At 43.6% G+C, this 20,797-nt stretch overlaps 1 protein-coding gene across 3 annotated transcripts in view; it reads left to right on the top strand.

Moving 5' to 3' along the window:
• Positions 1 to 20,797, top strand: part of DGKK (diacylglycerol kinase kappa) — a 171,299-nt gene that overhangs the window by 138,130 nt on the left and 12,372 nt on the right. Inside the window, exons 13-27 of one of the 3 annotated variants that reach the window (XM_082445123.1) lie at positions 1,290 to 1,381; positions 2,269 to 2,368; positions 3,338 to 3,557; positions 5,094 to 5,198; positions 5,659 to 5,755; positions 7,296 to 7,403; positions 9,814 to 9,910; positions 10,186 to 10,293; positions 10,953 to 11,066; positions 11,414 to 11,548; positions 12,736 to 12,896; positions 13,462 to 13,603; positions 14,598 to 14,684; positions 18,615 to 18,725; positions 20,391 to 20,514. In XM_082445123.1, the coding sequence (XP_082301249.1) occupies positions 1,290 to 1,381; positions 2,269 to 2,368; positions 3,338 to 3,557; positions 5,094 to 5,198; positions 5,659 to 5,755; positions 7,296 to 7,403; positions 9,814 to 9,910; positions 10,186 to 10,293; positions 10,953 to 11,066; positions 11,414 to 11,548; positions 12,736 to 12,896; positions 13,462 to 13,603; positions 14,598 to 14,684; positions 18,615 to 18,725; positions 20,391 to 20,514 (1,801 nt within the window). The remainder of the gene's footprint in view (positions 1 to 1,289; positions 1,382 to 2,268; positions 2,369 to 3,337; positions 3,558 to 5,093; positions 5,199 to 5,658; positions 5,756 to 7,295; positions 7,404 to 9,813; positions 9,911 to 10,185; positions 10,294 to 10,952; positions 11,067 to 11,413; positions 11,549 to 12,735; positions 12,897 to 13,461; positions 13,604 to 14,597; positions 14,685 to 18,614; positions 18,726 to 20,390; positions 20,515 to 20,797) is intronic. The other 2 variants (XM_082445121.1, XM_082445122.1) reach the window with 2 other exon arrangements.

Genomic DNA, 20,797 nt, shown 5'->3' with positions numbered 1-20,797 from the left:
ACTCCCCAGGGAGGCTCTCTGTCTTTGTAATTCTCTCCCTCTTCTGTGTCCTCTCCCAGGGGCACAGGTCCCAACCTGATCACTTCTCTTCCCTTCTTATCCAATTTTGTGTAGATATTTATTACAGCCTTGGTTGTACAGGAGTCTTTCTGCCAGTCTCCAGTTAGTTTTCAGTGATAATTTTTCCACATTTAGATGTATTTTTGATGTGTTCATGGGGGGAATTGAGTTCCATGTCCTCCTAATCTGCCATCTTGATATCTTCCCCCAGGAAGTTTGAACTTCTATCTAAAAGCAATAAGAATTATATAAAGATTTTTCTTATTATGAAATTTTCAAATATATAGGAAATTTTAAATGGTAGTTTCTACCATTAATATTTCACTATACTTTCTTTATCACATATCTATCCATCTATCTATTCTGCTATCTAATAGAAAGGTTTAAAACAGAATATTTACATGTTATGTGGAGAAAAAATTGAAGGAATAAAGACTAGAGGCAAGGAAAAAAGATAGGCAGAGCTGTAATTGTCTAGGCAAAAGATGATGGTGATTTGGGCTGGTGAAGTGGTAATAGGAATAAGAAGAAGTGGACGTAGTTAAAACATATTGAAGAGATAGAATCATCAGGACTTGATAGATGTTTGAATGTGGGGTTGATGGAGAGGGATGAGTATAAGTTGTAGTTAGGAGTACAGACTCAAGAGCCAGACTACCTGGAATCGAATCCTGTCTGTGCCACCTATCAGCTGTCCCTTCCCTATGCCTCAGTTTTCTGTTTTGTGAAATGGGGATAATAATCCTTATTTCATAAGATTGTTATAAGGGTTACCTAAAAAATATATATATGTATCTTAGAACAGAACCTAGCACATAGTAAATTCTATATAAGTGGATGCTATTATTATATTTAATATTATATATAAAAGGTGACACTCTGGTTGGAAAGATGTGGGTTCAAATCCCAGATCTATTATTTACTAGCTATGTAATATGAGATTCTTTTTTCATTTGAAACATGGAACAAACAGTAACTCCTTCATATGAGTTTTTGAGTATTAATTTAAATGAGAGGAAACAATATACATCTCTTATTTTTAGAATGACCACAGATCTAAGATTATCTGTGGAGATCTTCCACAAGAGTTCTTTAATTGTGATTATTTTCAGAGAGAGAGTTGGGATGCTGGTAAAGCATCAGTAGGAAGTAATGAGATGGGTGAGGATGGGTAGCACACTATGTCACAGTGCTAAGATTCCAGGGCTCAACACTCCTTTTCCCCCTAGGCTGCTGCCATCCAACACTTAGAATCTGCAACCACTGAGTTGAACAAAATCCTGAAGGCCAAGTACCCGACAGAGATGATCATTGCAACCAGGTCAGTCTTCCTTTGGCTCTCAACTTTTGGGATGTTTTTGCCCCTCATGGGCTGTTCCTCAGTCAGAGATGGGGCTCATTTTAATAGCTTGGGGGGTTGAGGCCAAGGAAAGCATATGTTTACCTTCCCAAATCAAATTTCTTCCAACTCAAACCTCCTGAATAGAAAGTTTACGGGGGAAAAAAAAAAAAAAAAAGATGAGATTGGGGTGAGGGCTCTTGTTACTCCAAAAAGACAAAATTGTAAGCCACAGATTTGGAAGAAGGGTTACAGAAGGGAAACACAACATTCCATACCATTCAAGAGCATAGCATAGCTCCCTACAGTAGGGAGACCTTGTTTTCCATTTAATACCTGGAAAACTCTCTGTGGTACCTGCTACAGCTGCTTTCGCATAGCTGAGCAACACATTCTCCCCTTCTAAATACGTGGGTCATTCATTCCTCTTGGGACTCTGGTGGGTTCCTTCCAAGTCTACCACATTCTCTTTTGAGAAACAGTCCCTACAGGGACCATCGTCCCAAAGTCATTATGTTTGTACTAAATTAGCCAGGCCCTTGAACCATAGCTGATTTGACCCAGGGTGAAATCCTGACCCAAGTTGGACTGACTGAATTCTGTTTCCTGGAAATTTGGAATTTGGGCTAAGAAATGCTAGTTAAACTCTCTTAGGTACTGGCATATTTCACCATATGCACATGAAGAATCAGAATAAACAAAGAGGGGAGAGGGAGTTGGGGGAGAGGGACAAGGAGAGGGAGGGAGGAGAGATCAGGAAAGAGAGAGGGAGAAGGAAGAGGAGGAAGATGGAAACTAATATTATAAGAGAGAAGGTCTCTGGACCTCATGGTCCATGTCACATTGTGTCATCTATCTTATATTTCCAGATTCCTGTGCTCAGCAGTGGAAGATTTTGTAGTTGATATTGTAAAGGCCTGGAGCCGGATAAAACAGAACAATACAGCAATAGAGTCTGTGATTTTGAAAGTAAGTTTCCTTCCTTTTTTCTTGTACTCTTTGTGGTGCCAGGGCCCCATTTTTAATAAAAGCAAATGTGCCTCTCACTGGGAATTGTAAAAGAGCAAGGAGGAGCAGCTGGTAAGCCTCCCTGATGGGGAAAATCCTCATCAAACTTCCACCTTTCACCAAATGAAGAGTGGCACTATACATGCTTATCCATGTACCATGTCCCTAAGCATATGCCAAGCATCTGTCTACACCTAGACACAAGCGTACACCAACATGTATGCACATGGTTGTATACCAGAACATTCTTGAAAATACATACAAATACATGCTAGAAATACACCCACATTCACCTCTATAACAACCACAGTAACAATAACAGCTAACACTTATATAGCACTTACTGTGTGCCAGGAACTGTTCTAAGCACTTATAATGTATTAACTTATTTAATCTTCACAACTGCCCTAGAATATAAAAACACAAATAGATTAAGTGACTTACCTAAGTTTACAAACTATTAAGTGATGGAGCTGGGAATCAAGCTATAATCATGTAGTACACCCCCAAACATACACACAGACAAAGGCAGACACCAGGCAACCATGCAGAGCCACATCCACATTCATAGGAGCATGCTCATGAAAACACCAATCCAGAAATGTTTATCTTTCCTCAGTTTTGCCATATTACACATCATTTTACAGGCCACTCTGACATGAGAAAGACTAGGCAACATATATTGATGCCTGCAGCTGCTCTGAAACAAACAGTGTCTCTTTGACCCCCTAACACCTTTTGGTTATCTTATCACATCTACCCAAGCAGTTCTTTCCCTAAACTTTCATCTCCCCACATGTAGCTTTCTATGCTCAGTGTTCCTGGCCAACTAGTACCCCTCCCTACCTCTCCCCATACCATCTGACTCCTCATTCTGTGCTTTCAGGCACAAATCCCTCGTAACAATGCCCTGTCTCCTTCCCCATATAGAGCGACTTAATGTATGACAAGCTCAGTGTCCTGATTGATATCCTTGCTGAGGATGCAGCAGTTGAGAAGAGTACCACAGCACATGCAGACAGTGCCAAGACAGATGGAAAGCCCTTCATCCCTCAAATAGACCACATAGCCAAGTGCAAGTTGGAGCTGGCCACAAAGGCCCAGAATCTCCAAAAGTCCTTGAAACTCATCATATTCCAAGTTGAACAAGGTAAAGGCCCCAGGGTTGTGGTGATTGAGGTAGGGGAAAGAGAAGGTTCCTGTGGGTAGTTTACTGGTCTCCCTCGCTCTGGGTCTACTATTTGACATCACTACCAAAACTTGACTAGATTCTGCATTCATAAAGCATCCAAAGTCTGTCCTAGTCTCCACTGATTTGAAAAGCCTCAGTCCTGATAAGCTGCCCCTTTGGCTCCTCCTACCTCCCAGGCACTCAACTCTTTCTACTTATTTATTTTTGGAACTAACAATCATCCTAAACAATTACAGCTGCTAAGTGGCTTGGCTCAAAGGTCTGTCAGCTTCAACCTCCAGCCATGGAATCTTTTTCCACCTGCTCCTGTCCCCTTCCAACCACTGAGCCTATGACGATTTTAGAAAGAAAATAGTGTTCATCTCTGCATGTCTTACACAGTATTAATCAGGCACAAGGGCTCTGAGAGTGGTCCTGGCAGCTCTAGCATTGATTGCCATTTCCCATAACTCATGACAATCTGCAAGCTTCCAACTCAGTATGAAAACTCTTTCAACTCCTCCAACTTCTTAATTTAACATTTTGGTTCCCACTTCTTCTCCACAATGCTTCTTTGAAAAACAGATCAGAAAATATAACACCAAGTGTGTTCTACCTGAGCTATTGGAATTGAACAGAAGTCCATGTAGCAAGGAAGTCCTTTTGGCTGGCCTTTGACCTTTAGCTACAGTACCTTCTCCTGCCTGGGTATCTTTATGTACAACCTCAGCCAAGTTTCTAAGAAAGAAAGGAAATAACCCTTCTGCACTATGAAATCATTAAACAGCCAGTTTGCCTCTATTTCTGTAGGTAGTTTCCAAGTAGCAGGGATCAGATCAATCTGACGTAGCCATAACCCTGTCACAACTAATCCTCAGCCTGCTCCATCAATACATAAGTCAGATTTAGAAGTGCAACTTGTGGCCATGGGACAGAGAAAGGCTCCCCTGGCAGCACAGGGATTGAACCTATGAGCTTTGGCATAGGCTGAGCACCTGAGCTATACAGTATATAGGCTGGTAAAAGAAAGGAGACTTCTCAAATATTCTGGGTATTGGTGAGACATTTGGTTGAAAGAACGGCATGGTCCTAGAGGCTTAAGTTTAGAACAAAGGTCATGTGAGTAAATGAATTAACAAAGAGGCTAGAATGGAGGTAGAAGAACAGAGTTTCCCACCCTGCTCCCCCTACCTCTGGCCCCAAGCTTCTACTCACAACCACATTTACTGGACGATAGGAAAAGAGTAACAAGTAAAACAGAGAAAGCTCAGGCACGGATGTGAAGAGACATGGCAATACTGTAAGAAAGCTGAAACTACAAACAGCATCATGGAGGAGATGTGATGATCAAATGGGAGTCTCCATTGTCTCCCCACACACTGACTGGTATTAACTAAACAAAAGAGATGCTCAAGAAATGTGACCAATCCTCCCTCCCTCCTTTCCTCCTTTTCTTCCTTCCTTTCCTTCCTCTCCTTCCTTCCTTCCCTCCTTCCTTCCACTTTTTCTCTATAGTTCTTGATGAGCAAAGCCGACAGACAATATCAGTCAAGAACTTTAGTTCAACTTTCTTCCTGGAAGATGACTCAGAAGATATTAACCAGATGAGCCCAAGACACCGTAATGATCTTTCTCTTCTCCTTCCTTTACTCTAAGCTTCATCTCTGTCTTCTAGTTCCCAGAGAATAAAGATGTATTTTCATGCATCTTCCTTTAGCCATAATCCTACTCTGCAGTACATATCCCTCCCTCTTCTCGAGAAACCTCACACTATAAGACCCCATGCCTATGTCCAGAAGTAATGACCCCATTAGATACTTTGAAAAGGCTGGCCTGATGAAACCCAAGATTTGAAGCTGTTTCACTGCCAGCAAGCAAGCAGCCCAACCTTTCTATTCTGTCAGTGGAAGTCCCTGTCCATCCAAGATGATCCCTCTTTGGAATGAGAACCCTGAATATTATCAAGGAGAAAGTCATTGAGCTTGACTCTGCTCCAACAGAGAAAGTGGGGTGAAATACAAGTGGGGGGAGGGGCTTTCTTGTTTGTATCTGACACCAAGGTGACGTCTTTTGTGTCTAGGTTCTCGTCTTGGTACTCTGTCTTCTATATCTTCTCTCAAAAGTGAAGACCTAGATAACCTCAATTTGGAGCACTTATATTTTACACCTGAAACTATGTAAGTATTTAAGCCTATCACCTTCCTATGGCTTCTCCCTTTCTCTGGTTAAGAGAATAGTCTAAGGATACCCAGAGTCAAATGCTGACTCTACTTACTAGTTGTGTGAACTTAAGTAATTCAACCAAACCTCAGTTTCCTCATGTATAAAATGGAGATAATTGTAGAACTTGCCAGATAGGTTTGCTGTATTTATTGAGTTTATATATCCAAAGTACTTGCATTGGGCAGTGTTTGGCACCCATAGTTAGGTGCTATATGTGTTACAGTTGTTATTATTATTTTTTTTTATTAAAACAACTTCATTTCATTTCAAAGGACCTGTTTTTCACTGTTGCCTTTAACAGTAAATGATTGGAGTTGCTAAGAAGTAAGTGGACATTTAGAGGGCTAGCTAGCAAATCTAAAGACATGTGTCTCAATAGCCCTACCTCTTTAGAATATTCCCAGTAGCCAAGTTCCATCACATTCACTCATTTTGAGTTCCATTAAGAAAATCAGTTACATCAGTTAGAGAATCCCCAATTTCTGGACTGTGGTCAAGGAAGACAAATCTCATGCGAGAGATGTAGGGTCAGTTTAGTAATGAATAAAAAATATCTGTGATTAAGTAGCTAAATTGTAACTATTTTCAGTTTCTCAAAAGAAAGACACAGCTAGCAATTATTTAAGTTTTCTGCAGCTTCCCATTTATTCCTATATTCAACTCTCATTCCCCTCCGCTTTACCATTGGCTTAAGCTCATATATGAGGCCTCAATGGACCTACCTAATGAGTTTTGATCAATGGTGTGCTGGAAAATGTTTAACAACCAGCTCTCTGGGGGGATGAAAGCCCTGATTTATTCCTGGTGTAAACCCTTTCATCATGGCCTATTTCAAGCTACTGATATAATGTCATTGAATGCAGAGTTGGGAATTATAGGCATAATCAGCTTACATAAACTGGTATGAACTGGCTCCAGCACACCACTGGTTTTAATGGATGGATGCAGAAGAATAAAACAAACTACTTGGTTTTGTTGTTGTTGTTGTATATACATCTACCCTCTTTTATCAGTTTTTTTCCTTCAAATGTGTGGTCACTTTGCCCTTTGATGTGAAAGTGCTACAAAGGAGTTCAGACATCTCTGGAAACAGTAATACAGACTTTACTTTCATCATATATTTTTATCTGAGATACTTAAATGTTCTTTCTTTATGGGAATAAGTCAATGACTCTTATTTCCCTTTATTTTATGTGGAGAAAATAATGACCACTCATATCTGACAGCCTCCAAAGATGGCTTCTTTATTATGAATCCCAGTTCCACTGAATCCACCCAACTGGCTGGGTGTCCTCTCTTACAGCTAACAAGTTAGTTGTTAACACAATAGGACATCTACATGTGCCTCTCAAGAACATTAAGCCTTGTGCCCAGTGTAGAGGGGGCCTTCCCTCAGTGGCTGTTGATCGCGCAGATAAAGTCTGCAGCCCAATGATAACAGCACTTCTTTCCTGCACCAGTGTCTATTTTCTTCTTCCCTTTGGCTAATTTCAGACGCTTCAAAGAAAGGTGTGTCATGAACAACTATTTTGGAATTGGACTAGATGCTAAAATTTCTCTGGAATTCAACACCAGAAGAGATGAACACCCAGGACAATACAAGTAAGGAAAAGAAACTCCCCTCCCTACATACAAACACACAATCACAATATACACATGTATTCCCACATCCCCTACCTCACAGACAAGAAACAGAAAGAGTCTGTCCTTTGTAAGTAAAACACGTTAGTCTCAAGGTTAGACTAGTGGGATAGCTTGCCCCAAATATTGACCAGATCTGTGATGACGCTGCACTGGCATCCTGAACTTGGAGCTGCTTTCATAGTCTTGACCTGTGGACAGCTAACTGTGTTACTGTTACTGAAAACAGATTACATTGATTCAATTCAGCCAATTGCCTATCTTTGTTCTGTCTCCAAGAACTTGATGAGGTCCTAGTAGTGGTTTTAGGTCTGTTCTTGCTTGGCAAGGCTGCAAAGTATCAAAGATCGCCCTACTGGTTCTTAGTGTTCCTAACCGGGTTCCCCAGGACCTACTGATTTTACCCCATCTTGGTTGGTCTGCTTGGCACCTTCTGGTACTTTTGTACTACAGACATACCCTAAGGCAGCCTCAGAGTTCTTGTGGTAAATTGAAATTATGAGTAAAAAGAAGCACACCCTCCACCCATCATCACCATCCCTGCCCACCTGCCACCAGAACGTCTTTCTCAGAGCAGGCCTGGGCTGAGGAACAAGTACTTTATCAGATGTGTCTTGAAAATATTGCTTCCCAGTTGCTTGTCTTTTTTGTTATTATTGCTTGTCTTTTCATTTGTAATGGTCCCTTTTGAAATACAAAATTTTGAATTTTGATGAGTTCCAATTGATCAAGTTTTTTTTTGTTGGTTTTTTTTTTTACGGACCATGCTTTTGATGCCATGTTTGAGAAATCTTTGCCTAACCCAAGATCTTAAAAATTTGCTGTTTTCTTCCAAAATTTTTGGTTTTGCTCTTACATTTAAGTCTATGATCTGTTTTGAGTTACTTTTTATGTATGGTATTAGGTAAGAATCTGAGTTCATCTTTTTGCACATGGATATCCATTTACCACAGCACCACTTTTTAAAACTATCCTTTCCCCCAATGAATTGTGTTGGCACCTTTGTTGAAAATCAATTGACCCTAAATGTAAGGGTTTTTTTCCTAGACTCTCACCTACATTCCATTGATCTATGTGTCTATCCTGTGCAAGCACCACGCTGTCTTGATAACTGTAGCTTTATAGTAAGTTTTGAAATTGGGAGATGAAAGTCCTCCAACTTTGTTCTTTTTTCAGAATTGTTTTGGTTGTTCTAGGTATTTTGCATTTCCATATAACCAAACTCCAATTTTTAATAGATAAGGAAACTGAAGTGCCCAGAGAACTTATGGTTTAAAACAGAGTGCAAATAATTTTGTGCTATGTGCTAGCCTTCTTACATTTCAAAACCCATGCCCTGTGGTGGCTCATTTCTGTGGCTCTACTTTTTTTTTTTTTTTTTTAATGGCTGTGTTGGGTCTTCGTTTCTGTGCGAGGGCTCTCCCTAGCTGCGGCAAGCGGGGGCCACTCTTCATCGCAGTGCGCGGGCCTCTCACCATCGCGGCCTCTCTTGTTGCTGAGCACAGGCTCCAGATACGCAGGCTCAGTAGCTGTGGCTCACGGGCTTAGTTGCTCCGCGGCATGTGGGATCCTCCCAGACCAGGGCTCGAACCCGTGTCCCCTGCATTGGCAGGCAGATTCTCAACCACTGCGCCACCAGGGAAGCCCTGTGGCTCTACTTTAAAAGCTCACAGTAAACTCCATCCAGTCTTTCTAGTGATTGTTAAGTATCCTGCCTGTTTTTATCAGAGACTCTACAGTTAACAGGACCTTGTCCTTCCCACCTCCACCACAAGTCTCCGGATAGCCTTGCCCGTCCCATATTCTCTCCACTGGTTCCTACTCTACAGTCTTCCTAGTAAGCTTATTTCTATTCTGTAGCACTGAGTTAAGTGTTTGATATACAGGTCTTGGAAATCTCTCCACTTTGCCAGAAAAGTTATGCTTCAAAGAAACTGCAATCTAAGAGTCACATATTTCAAATGAAATTGATTCCAAGTGGCTGAAATCTTGAGCTCCCAGAGTGGCACTTGCCAGGGTAGCTGATGTGTACTAGCCAGTTATGCTCACAGCTTTTTATGAGCCTTACTTTCTAAATATAGCCTGTCTCTTCCAAGCCTGAACCAATATCAGAAGCAAGTAAAAGTGACAAATCAATGGGATGCTGATGCCTCAAGGAGACCCAGGAACCCATTTCAGCTGGTGTTCACATAAGGATACCAGTTACACTATCCTAGCATTCCCTCTTGTGTCCAGTTACCATTAAACATGACTCCTCTCTATAAGAAGGCACTTGACGAATAAGATGGTGTCTCCTCTTACTTTTCTTCATCCACTTATCTTTATATTATTCACCCTCTGACTACCTTTCTCTACCCTTATCTCCCTGTAGTAGCCGCCTTAAGAACAAGATGTGGTATGGCCTTCTGGGAAGCAAGGAACTTTTTCAGCGCTCTTACAGGAAACTGGAAGAACGAGTGCACCTGGAGGTTAGTGGAAAAGAGGGTGATCCTTCCTGGGCATGAAGAAAGGAAATATCATGATCTTGGGAATCAACTTTCCACTATATCCTTAGTTCTTCCCAAGCTTTAACTCTGATCCTCACTCATTGCTCATGGGAGGAAAGCATGAAGATAGATTTCCATTTTATGGATAAGAAAATAATAGCATGAAGAGAAGACAGAGCCCTTCCCCCATCTCTGTAAATGGCCCTTCACATTGGTATCTGAAGAGCCAGCCAATAAGGGCTACTCTTTTCTTTCAGTGTGATGGAGAAGCCATCTCCTTGCCAAACCTGCAAGGCATTGTAGTGCTCAACATTACCAGCTATGCTGGAGGCGTCAACTTTTGGGGAAGCAGCACAGCTACCACAGTGAGTATGGAACAAGGAACAGGGAGGAAGAAAGGCTTGACCCCTCTAAAGTCTATCAGAAAGGAGAGTTGAATTGACTGGAGTGTAGGGGAAGAGGAGATGGGCTGGGGACCTTTATTGGCAGCAGCTGTATGATGAGGTGTTTTTTTTTTTTTTTTTAAGGCAATTACCACCCCAGAGCACAAGAATCAACCAAAAACCTCAGGATCAGATAAATTCTTCGGTGTTGCCTGGACTTTGAATTTTCCATTCCTCACATTTGAAAGATCCTTGAAAGGTTACCTAGGCCATGCCCTTTTCTCTAAGGAGGTCTGTCAATAAAATCTCCTGAGAAATTGGCCATGAATCCTTTCGTCTGAGCTCACCCAAGAAGGCCATGAGACCAGTGGGACTGGCCTTGGGGATTTATGATGCTAGATTGGACAGGGAGAGAGTCAGTTAAGAGTTGTGATCTCAAAAGGGACTGAGTTTTTATCTCAGTGCCCTTTTCCCAAGTTGGCTTCCTGACCTCATTCTTCTCCTTTTAATAATGTAGTAGTTTCTCCACTCTTCATGAGCTAGAAAAATTCTCACCAGGAGCTTTCAAAGCATACCTGCTTGTGATAGGCAAGGTGTGGTTTCTCAAGGGTGAGATGTGTGACACAGTTCTTCCTCCTCAGGAATATGAGGCTCCTGCGATAGATGATGGGAAGCTAGAGGTAGTGGCAATCTTTGGTTCTGTACAGATGGCAATGTCCCGTATCATCAACCTGCATCATCATCGCATCGCCCAGGTAGGCACGGGCCTGGTGAGCACCAGAAAGGGTTTGAGCTCTGTGGCTACAATCCAGGATGTGGGGTAGTCTCAGGAATTAACCAGGTATAAGAATGACAGGGTGGAGGGAGCAGGTTATCTGGTGGGGAGCAAGGTGCTGGCTGAAGTTGGAAACAGAGGTGGTAGGGACCAAAGGAGCAAAAAGCCCATAGCAAACATGTGTTTCCTCCCTGGGACAATCGGATTCACATTTTTGCCAGTCCTGTTCAGATACACATTTAGGCCATGACTGTGAGATTATCAGATTGGTCTACGGTCGTTACCTCATTTTTCTCCCCCATTCTCCCTCCTCCTCTTCTCTGGCAGTGCCGTGAGGTGATGATAACCATCGATGGTGAAGAAGGTATCCCAGTGCAGGTGGATGGGGAGGCCTGGGTTCAGAGGCCAGGCCTTATCAAGATTAGATACAAGAACACTGCCCAGATGCTGACAAGAGATCGGGTAAGAAGGGAAAGGCTCATCTGGGGCTCCTACGTTGTCTCATCTACAGCTATCACTTGAGTACTGAATACTTCCAGTCAGGCAGAATTCCTTAAAGGGAGGTCTGCATGATACTTATCTCAGAGTCACCTTGGGTGCTTGTTAGAAGTGCACATTCCTGGGCCCCACAAAGGCCCACTGCATCAGAATGGAGACGGGTATTTCCTGGGAACTTGCATTTGCAGACAAGCTCCCTGAGACACTCTGATATACATAGACACTTGCAAAGCACTGTCCAAGAGAGTGAGACAAGAAGCTCCCTTCTGTAGTTTTCAAAAAAGTTGTACTCCTCCCTCCACTGCACAGAGTTAAAGGCCTCAGGTGGTTACGGAGAAATCTGCTCCCTCAACAAGAGATTCTTCATTGAATATGGTCTTTAGGTTCCTCTAAGGCGTCTTAAAATACTGCATTCACAAATATCACTCACCTCAGCTACACCACCTAAAGCTAGAAAGGAGCCATTATTAATCAGATGCTCAATGCTTAGAGGCTTTCTTCCACTCTGGCCTGTGGACAGTCCATAGACACAGCAATAGAGAAGGGATGGGATGTCTAGTTTATAAACTACCTACTTTGTGTTGGGCACTTTACATATATTCTCTCAAGTAGGTCCTCTCAACAATCCTGTGAGGTAGATACACTTATTCCCATTTTATAGGTGAGGAAAATGAGGACCATAGAGGTTAAATACTTTGCTAAACTGACACAACTAGTGAATGACAGAAGCACAATTCAAAATTAAACGAGATATGTCTAGCTCTAAGATCCATCAGAATATATTGCCTAGATTTGGCAAAGAAGGGAGCTGAAAAGGGCTCCACTTTCTTATTGATCATGATACCTACCTATAGGAGCTTCTGGAAGGCAGACATCTGTCTGATTCAAGTATGTTGTCCCAAGACTTGGCATGGTAACAGCAACAACGACAACAACAACAACAAAAAAACTAAAACTGCTTAGTATGAAAGAGACATTGAATAAAATGTTGGACAGGTGTATGGGTGTGGAGATGGGTGTATGGGGGAATGGATGAGGCCCTCTTTCCCCTTTCCCCACAGTACCCACAAATATCAGACTCACAGACAGATCTGTCACATGCCGTCTTAGCTACAGCAATCTTTAGGCTCTGCCACTGTCTTTATCGCCAGGACTTTGAGAACTCAATGAAAATGTGGGAGTGCAAGCATTCTGAAATCCAGGCTGCCTCTCAACCCCAGCTGGACTCCCAGGAATCTCAAGATAGCCTCTCTGATGAGGAGTATGCCCAGATGCAGCACTTAGCTCAGCTTGCAGAAAACCTCATCAGCAGGTAAGTGGACTGGCCCAGATACAGGGCTGGGAATCCCAAGAAGAGATAGGGAGAAGCCAACTTGTATCTATTGGCTACTGGAGAGCCTGACCTCAGAAAGGAGTCTTGCTCAGAGCTCTGAAGATTGACAGGGACCCTGACATTCTACGTAGGAAATAGTCTTTGTGGTCAGCAGTAAGCCAGCTTGGACCTCTCTCATTAGGCCCAGAGATAAGTTTTGATCTCCTGTTGCTGCCCCAGACCCAACAGGACTAAAAACGTTTATCCTTGCCCTTAAATATCAGGAGGGCCTTAGAGTTTCTGGAGTCAGCTCCTTCCTCTATTCTAGCCTCCCACTCTCCCAAAGCACCCAGTATCTAATTCTGGCGAGACAAGGATGGACAAAAGTGAATACCTAGAGAAGAGTAGAAACATTTTCTGGCATAGGTGGCTCCCTAGAAATGAGAAGAAATAACAGGAGAGAGTAAAGACTACAATTTACCCTTAATCCCAACCCTCACCAGCACCTCAGGCCAGACATCCTTCAGAACTCTAGACTCATTTATCTGTCCTTGCTTTGTTACAGACTTACTGGCCTGAGCAAGGTCCACCAGCATGTGTCTGTCCTCATGGATTCTGTGAATGCCAGTGCTAACATCCTGAATGATATATTTTACAACAAAGACAGTAGCAATGAGGCAGGTGCAGCTTCCTGCACTCCCATTGAGGTAAGGGGGGAAGGGGCAGATGAAGGAAAGGAGTCAAACCAAATAAGAAAGGGAAGGAAGGGGAGCTGGAGGCTGGGTAGAGAAACTGGGCAAATGACATGGCAGGAAACTGATGGATAGAGTAGTGAGGGAGGCAGATATTGCTTGACTTGTTACAGGTCCAGAGTGGTTACTGGGAGAATCCCATAGCAGATTTCATCAGCCTGATAGCTATCTACCACACTGGCCTCAAGGAGAAATAGCCTGAGAATGGAGAGGAACTTGGCTTAGGCCCTTCCTCATTCCAACTGGATCTCTATATGACCTGTTAAGGTGACACTTGTCATTGAAACTTGTGCTCCAGGCTGCCTTGGTTTTCCTCTTGAAGGGAAGGTCTAGATTAGATTCTTGATGTTAAATGTGCCATCCTGTGACTTTACCCACTGGCAGAAGATTTTTAAGTGATGCTTTTAAAAAGTAACTTTAGTGCTAGGCAAACAATACAAAAGGGCCACATACAGGGTCAGGGCCTCCTAAAATGTAGGTTACCTGTTTATTCGGGGCCGGATCTTAGTTGGAAGAGGCCTGGAGCTCCAGGCCTGGCGTTTCAAGAAGACAGATGGTTAGGCCTAACTTCGTGTACCATGGGAAAGGTGGCTTCAGCCTAATGGCAACAAGTGGCCTCAAACTTACTATCTGGTTTGCATATTCCCTGTTTCCCTATACCCATAGCACTCAATCAGTGATGCCAAATGCCAAGTTGTGCTGTGCCACAGCATACAACACACCAATACAGCTGTACTGGTAGTTGATAGCTGGCATCAGTTTTGACTGGTTGGTGCCCATGCTGAACTACTAGTTGTGCTATATTGTGAATATTACTTTTTCACTTATAGCCACATCCTACTAGCCTGCTCCTACCTTCCCACAGAGAAGCCAGCTGCATGCTTACTAACCAACAACTCCTCTGTCTTTGTCCTTTCCCTTCCTTTCTTTTCCTTTCTTCTCCTCTCAGACTCTAACCAGAAATGACGCAGTAGATGTTACATTTAGTCTTAAAGGGCTCTACGATGACACCAAAGCTTTCCTGGATGAAAACTTGGTGAGTGGATGGGGTTGGAACAGGGAGGGCAAAGTATCCCATCTGAATTTGGTCACAGCCTGTGCTTGGTTCTAGGGCATTGGAAGACATGTAGGAGCATTTTGGCCAGGTGCTTACCCGGCAGTCCCTGCTGTGTCATCTTCACCCAGAGTTGTCATTGATCGTGTCACTTTATAAGTTATGCGAATCCATAGGGACTACAATATCCTTGAAGAAAAGCCTGTCTCCTTTGGCAAATGTCTCCTGGGTCCAGACCAGGCCAAACAAAAGCAGCGTTTTCTCACCATACCTAATATAGTTTCAGTAGAAAAGGGTGAGCTCTTTTGAGCTGCTCTGCATCTCCCAAGTTTCCACATACGTCTCTCACCATGTGGAAAGACAGTAAGGAATAGTGGGAAAAGTTGGGAGTCTCTGAGTTCAAATCCCAAATCTGCCAATTACTAGCTATATTAGTTTTCTAAGGCTGCTGTAACAAAGTACTAAAACCTGGGTGACTTAGGACAACAGAACTTTATTGTCTCACAGTTCTGTAGGCTAGAAGCCTGAAATCAAGGTGTCAGCAGGGCCATGTTCCTTCTGAAACCTTTAGGGAAATCCTTCCTTGCCTCTTCCTAGCTTCCGGTGACTTGCTGGCAATCTTTGCTGTGTTCCTTGGCTTGTAGATGCATTACTCCAATCCTCCATATTCACATGGTGCTCTCCCTGTGTCTCTCTGTCTTCCCATGGCCATCTCCTTAAAGGATACCAGTCTTACCAGATCAGGGCCCACCCTACTCCAGAGTCCAGACCAGACCAATGATCTCATCTTAATAATTACATGTGCAATGACCCTATTTCCAAATAATTGAGGTACTGAGGGTTAGGATTTCAAGATATCTTTTTGGATATCTTTTTGGATTCACAAATGAATCCATAACAGTAGGTATGTGAGGTAACTTCACCTCTCTGGGTCTCAGTTTCCCTACCTACAAAATAGGAATTAAAATCTCTACCTGTCCAGGTTGTTGTGAGGATTAAACAAACTACTGTATATTATGTGCCTAGCTCTTCCTAGCAGCTTGACAGATGGTAGATTTTATTAGTGTTAGGGAAAATGGACTGAGGCTCAGTTTTTGAGCTACAGGAAGAGTTGCTGTTTCTCATAATGCAAAGCCCATAGGCACACCTGGTGAGTGTGCTTTAATGAGTCAACTGATCATGACCACTCCACTTTGAGGTCTGCTGCTAAGGCCCCTAGGAAGGTACTGTTCTTGCCTCTCATCTAATTAAGGTTTATTTGAAGAGGGGCCTCTGAGTTGATTTTTGCAAGAAGTGCAGCCACTTCCCCTTTTCCATTTGCACATCTAATTGGCACACTGCACAGGTGGAAGAGTGGTTAAGGCAGTCAGGCCAGGCTGTCCCAGCATCTGAGCCCCAGGCTAGAGTCTTTCAGCCTTCAGCGATAGCACCAGAAGTACCTTCTATATATAGGCAGAGCTCAATGGCCTTGCCAATTTGGGCAGCAGGAAATATGGGAGCTTGGCCTCTTATTGCCACTCAGGCTTTCTTGAGGCTCATGGGCTCATGAAAATTGGTTTGTGCCAGCCAACAACCCAAATTGAGCACATATCACACTTAATATAGAACCTGGTAAGGACACTCCCACACATACACACATCCAAATGAGACCTGGGTGCAAACGGCCGCTAAGAATGACCATGTATCTCCAGAAAGGCCATATCATAGAGGTGGCATGGATGTAAGGCTTATTTCATCTTTTAAAATTTATTTTTATCTTATTTATTTATTTTGGCTGCATTGGGTCTTCGTTGCTGCATGCAGGCTTTCTCTAGTTGTGGTGAGTGGGGGCTACTCTTCATTACGGTGCACAGGCTTCTCATTGCGGTGGCTTCTCTTCTTGTGGAGCACGGGCTCTAGGCATGCAGTCTTCAGTAGTTGCAGCATGCAGCCTCAGTAGTTGTGGCACACAGGCTTAGTTGCTCCGCGGCTTGTGGGATCTTCCCGGACCAGGGCTCAAACCCGTGTCCCCTGCATTGGCAGGCGGATTCTTAACCACTGCGCCACCGGGGAAGTCCAGGCTTATTTCATTTGAATGTTGTTATTCCTCCCCTTGAAGGAGGAGAACAGTCACTGTTGGGAGAGGGATGTAGCCTTTTGATGAAGAAAATCCCACCCAGTAACTCCCACTTCCCTTATGTGGCAAACTGGCTTAGTGATATGTTAGAACAGAAACCAGGAAGTGATCAACGAAGTCCCCTGAGTCAGTTTGCACATTTATCTCAGAGAAGAGTCCTGAACAAGGTCTCTATTGAAGCCAGAAGGACAAGAGAACAGAGCATAAGATTCAGGCCCAACCATATGCTATTTTTCAGAGCCCGAGTCTCTAGGTGCCAAATAGGAAGTCATTAGGAAGCCATTTTATTCCTCTCCTATTATGATTAGGAATCATTTTCTAAGACCCCAATTCCTCTTTCTTCTCTGTGGCTTTGGGTAGGACTATCAAATCCCTTTTGAGCACTGCTGGTAAGTATGCCCCTAAGAATCCTTGCCCCTTTCCCCCTTACTTTGAAGTGATGGCCATTTCTTCTTGACACCACTGTTCCCCATCCCACCACCATGTGCACACACGTGTCCTGTGCATCTGGGCTACTCCGTACTGTCCTAAATCATTCGTTGTAAAGCAAAAGCAAGAGATTATTTGTCAACATGATTTGTTCCCCTCTCATATCCCATCCTGATTGGTCATAACCTCCAATCCCATCCCTCGCTCATTCACCTGCCACCCATTTGTGACAGTCGGCAGGGTTCCACTTAAGGCTGGCCCATGCACAGCAAGAAGCCACATAAGTGCCAGATTGAAAGTAAACCACATGCCAGAGAGGAGAGATGAAGCCAAATTAGGTGGGCTGGAAAGCATGTCAGAGCTGATGATATCAGCATGCATCTGTTCTCCCAGCTCACTATTTAATGGAACATGAACTATCTCACTTATGTTATTGGTTTAGAACTTGGTTCTTCTGAGTTGGAGATGGTCCCAGAATAATCTATTTTAACTCTCCCATGGAGCATACAGAGTTCATCCTGTGGGTGCTGGGGGTTACTAGGGAATGCTTGAGCTTTGTTTCCTAAACCCATGGGACAAGACATCATTCACTAAGAGTGAATAGCTAGGGGCTAAAAGCACAGCCTGGGGAGGCAGACCCTCTTTGCCAGGAAGGGAAAATTTGAGCCAATCTCTCACTAGCCCTCCCCTTGCTTCACAAAGCAGCCTTTAAATTATGGTAACTGTGTAATAAAGATTTCCCCCACCCCAGCATCTGGCCACCCCACATACCCTTTCTGGGATGGTGTGGTATAGAGGGTAGGCTATAGAGTTGAATAGATCTGGGTTTCTGTCTAGTCATGTGATCTTGAGCACTAAACTTCTTTGAGTCTGTTTTCCCACCTATAAAACAAGAACAGTAGTACTTTGTAAGGTATTATCAAGCTATTGGGAAGATGGAATGAAACTGTATGCACAGTGCCTGGCATATAGTATTTGCTCAAAAATTGGTAGCTATTATTAGGGGGACACTTAGGTGTCTCCAGGGGCTTGAGGGTCAAGGGTAGGACCCTTATCCTGGACCCTAAGCTGTAGGGGTACAACTCAGTGTTAATTGATACTGGTCAAAGGGCCTCTCTGCTTGCCAAACTGTGATCATGCCAAGCCCTAAGGAAAGCATCACTGTCTGGTTGTCTCCTGGATCTCCCTATTGAGAAAGTAAAGAGCTGGCTATACTTTCCACCGACACCATGGGCCAAAGGAGATATAAGTTGGCACCCTGTGGTCTCATGGCCACTAGCAGGGACTGGGAGTTGGGGAGAAGGCAAGAGTCTATGAAGGTAGGGTGCTAGGCATTGGATACTCACTCTTTTTCCTGTCTTCACCAGCTGAGAAATGCTGAGTATGAGGCCACACTGCAAACTTCCCTGGATGCCATGAATAAGGAGTTTGAAAAGCTATCTGAGATTGACTGGATGAATTCAATCCTTTCTCCAGAGGTATGTGACCTGTGGATTGGGAAATAAAGGGGAAGAGGGATTCTTCCTTGGTGCTTTGCCTTCCAGTGTGGGCCAGGACACAGTGACTGATGTAGCATAGGGAGGCCGGTAGTGGCTTTCAGCTTGAGTTTAATGGAGCCCCCTCCTCCCATCTCCTCACCATAAGTATACAGGACAAGGCAGAAGGCACACTGAAAAACTAGATGACCATGAGAACATAACCAGAAAGAAGAATCACTCTGTAGCAGAAGATTGGGAAAGAATAAGCAAGAATGGTCTTTTTCTGTGCTGTTCTCCTGGCTGCAATTCCCCTCCCCTGCTCAGTACCTGCTGCTGGGACTGAATTTCGTCTGGTACATACCATTATGGCCAATACCACGTGTTTACAGCCAACATCTGTTCTAAATGGTTGGTGCCCAGGCCATACTGGTGGTTAAATCTACCAAATATCACCTCTCCTTGCTGCTTTCTGTCCCTCCCACTCTGGGAGGAAAGTAGGCTATCTCAATGCTTTCCCCTAGCAGGTGTGTGGCTTAAAAGAAAATCAAGCATGGCAGCTGTGACTATAATATAGCTGTGGGGATGTCATCATTTTTTGACAATTCTGAGTGCTCTCCTGAGACTGAAAAATAGTCCCATTTCATAAATCAAATGACTCAAAGCTGTCCACCTATCACCAGGTAAATTACACCTTTTATGGTCTGACAGGGTTTTTCTTTAAATTTCTCCACCATGGAACTGCTCATTTCAACCTGTAGGAATCCTTGGTTCTCCTATTCATTATACCTGTTTTCTGGCTTCATACACCAGTTATATGCATGTGAGCAAGCCATACAAGCATGTTTGGACTAGTGCAGCAATTGGTCTACCATTTAAGAGAAAAAGCCATAGGCAAATTCAGGTCTTAAGGGATTTAATAACTTTCTCATATGCCTTTGCTGCTCTTAACCAGTAGCCCCCTGGGGAAGAAAAACATGCTGTTATGCAGAAAAGGAAGCAAACTCTTATAGCACCCCCTTCCTACTCAGTTCAGCTATCTTGCACCAAGCTCCTGACCTAGGCAAACAGACTGGATATTGAGAGAAATGAAACAAACAGTCCATGCTCTGAGGTCTCAATATGGGAGTCTGCCTGGCCTGGGCATAATCTCTTTTCTGGACTTCAGCATTTCCATAAAGATGAAGAAGTGAGGCTCTAAAGAAGGGCAGAGTAGATTGAAAGAAAGACAGGAAGATGTTGCTCATTCACTTGATACCAAACTTGCTCACCTTAAGGCCACAGAAGACGCAGATCCACTTTGGTGGGGAAAAGCAGAAGGAGAGTCAATTATTCATTGGACTTTCCAAAGCTTTGGTTCCGAGGGAAGGTCCTGTGCCCTTCCTTTAGGTTTCTTCTGAAAGGCAATTCAGAAGAGCATTTATTAATATGAGATCATTTATTAAAGCATTTAGCAAAGTACCTGGCACAGAGTAGGATCTTGGTAAAGATCAGATGCTTTCTAGGGCACAAGACTAGTGGGTAGGGGTATCTCCCATACCTGGACAGACAGCAGATCTGCCTGCTTCTTGCAGCCATCCTTGTTCACCACCTTGCCAGTCCTCTAGGAATTGTTTCTGACTATTAGGCAACTAACATTTTGACCTTGCTCTTGTTGTGGTTTGCCAGGAAAAGTCTTCAGACACTGACAGTAGAAGCCTCAGATTGAAAGTTAAGTTCCCCAAATTGGGGAAGAAGAAGCCAGAAGAGGAAGACAAACCTAAATCAGGCCGAGGCATCCAGGGTTTTATTGGTAAGTTTCTCCCACAGGCATCGAGGTCATAAAGAATTCCCCAGCAGCCTGGGTACTTCCCAAAGACCTGAAGCTCACATTAGAAATGTACATGGGTACGGTGGTGATGGAGGAGGTGGCCAGTTGGGAGCCAACCTTAGGGGATGCCAAGCAGTCTCTTGGACAAGGTGTGAGTTAGAAAGTGATATGGAGGGAATTCCCTGGCTGTCCAGTGGTTAGGACTCCATGCTTCCACTGCAGGGGTCACGGGTTCGATCACTGGTTGGGGAACTAAGATCCCGCA

Source organism: Balaenoptera physalus (assembly GCF_965194825.1).
Source record: "Balaenoptera physalus genome assembly, chromosome: X".
Lineage (NCBI taxonomy): Eukaryota > Metazoa > Chordata > Mammalia > Artiodactyla > Balaenopteridae > Balaenoptera > Balaenoptera physalus.
This window is presented reverse-complemented; position numbering and strand designations above follow the sequence as displayed.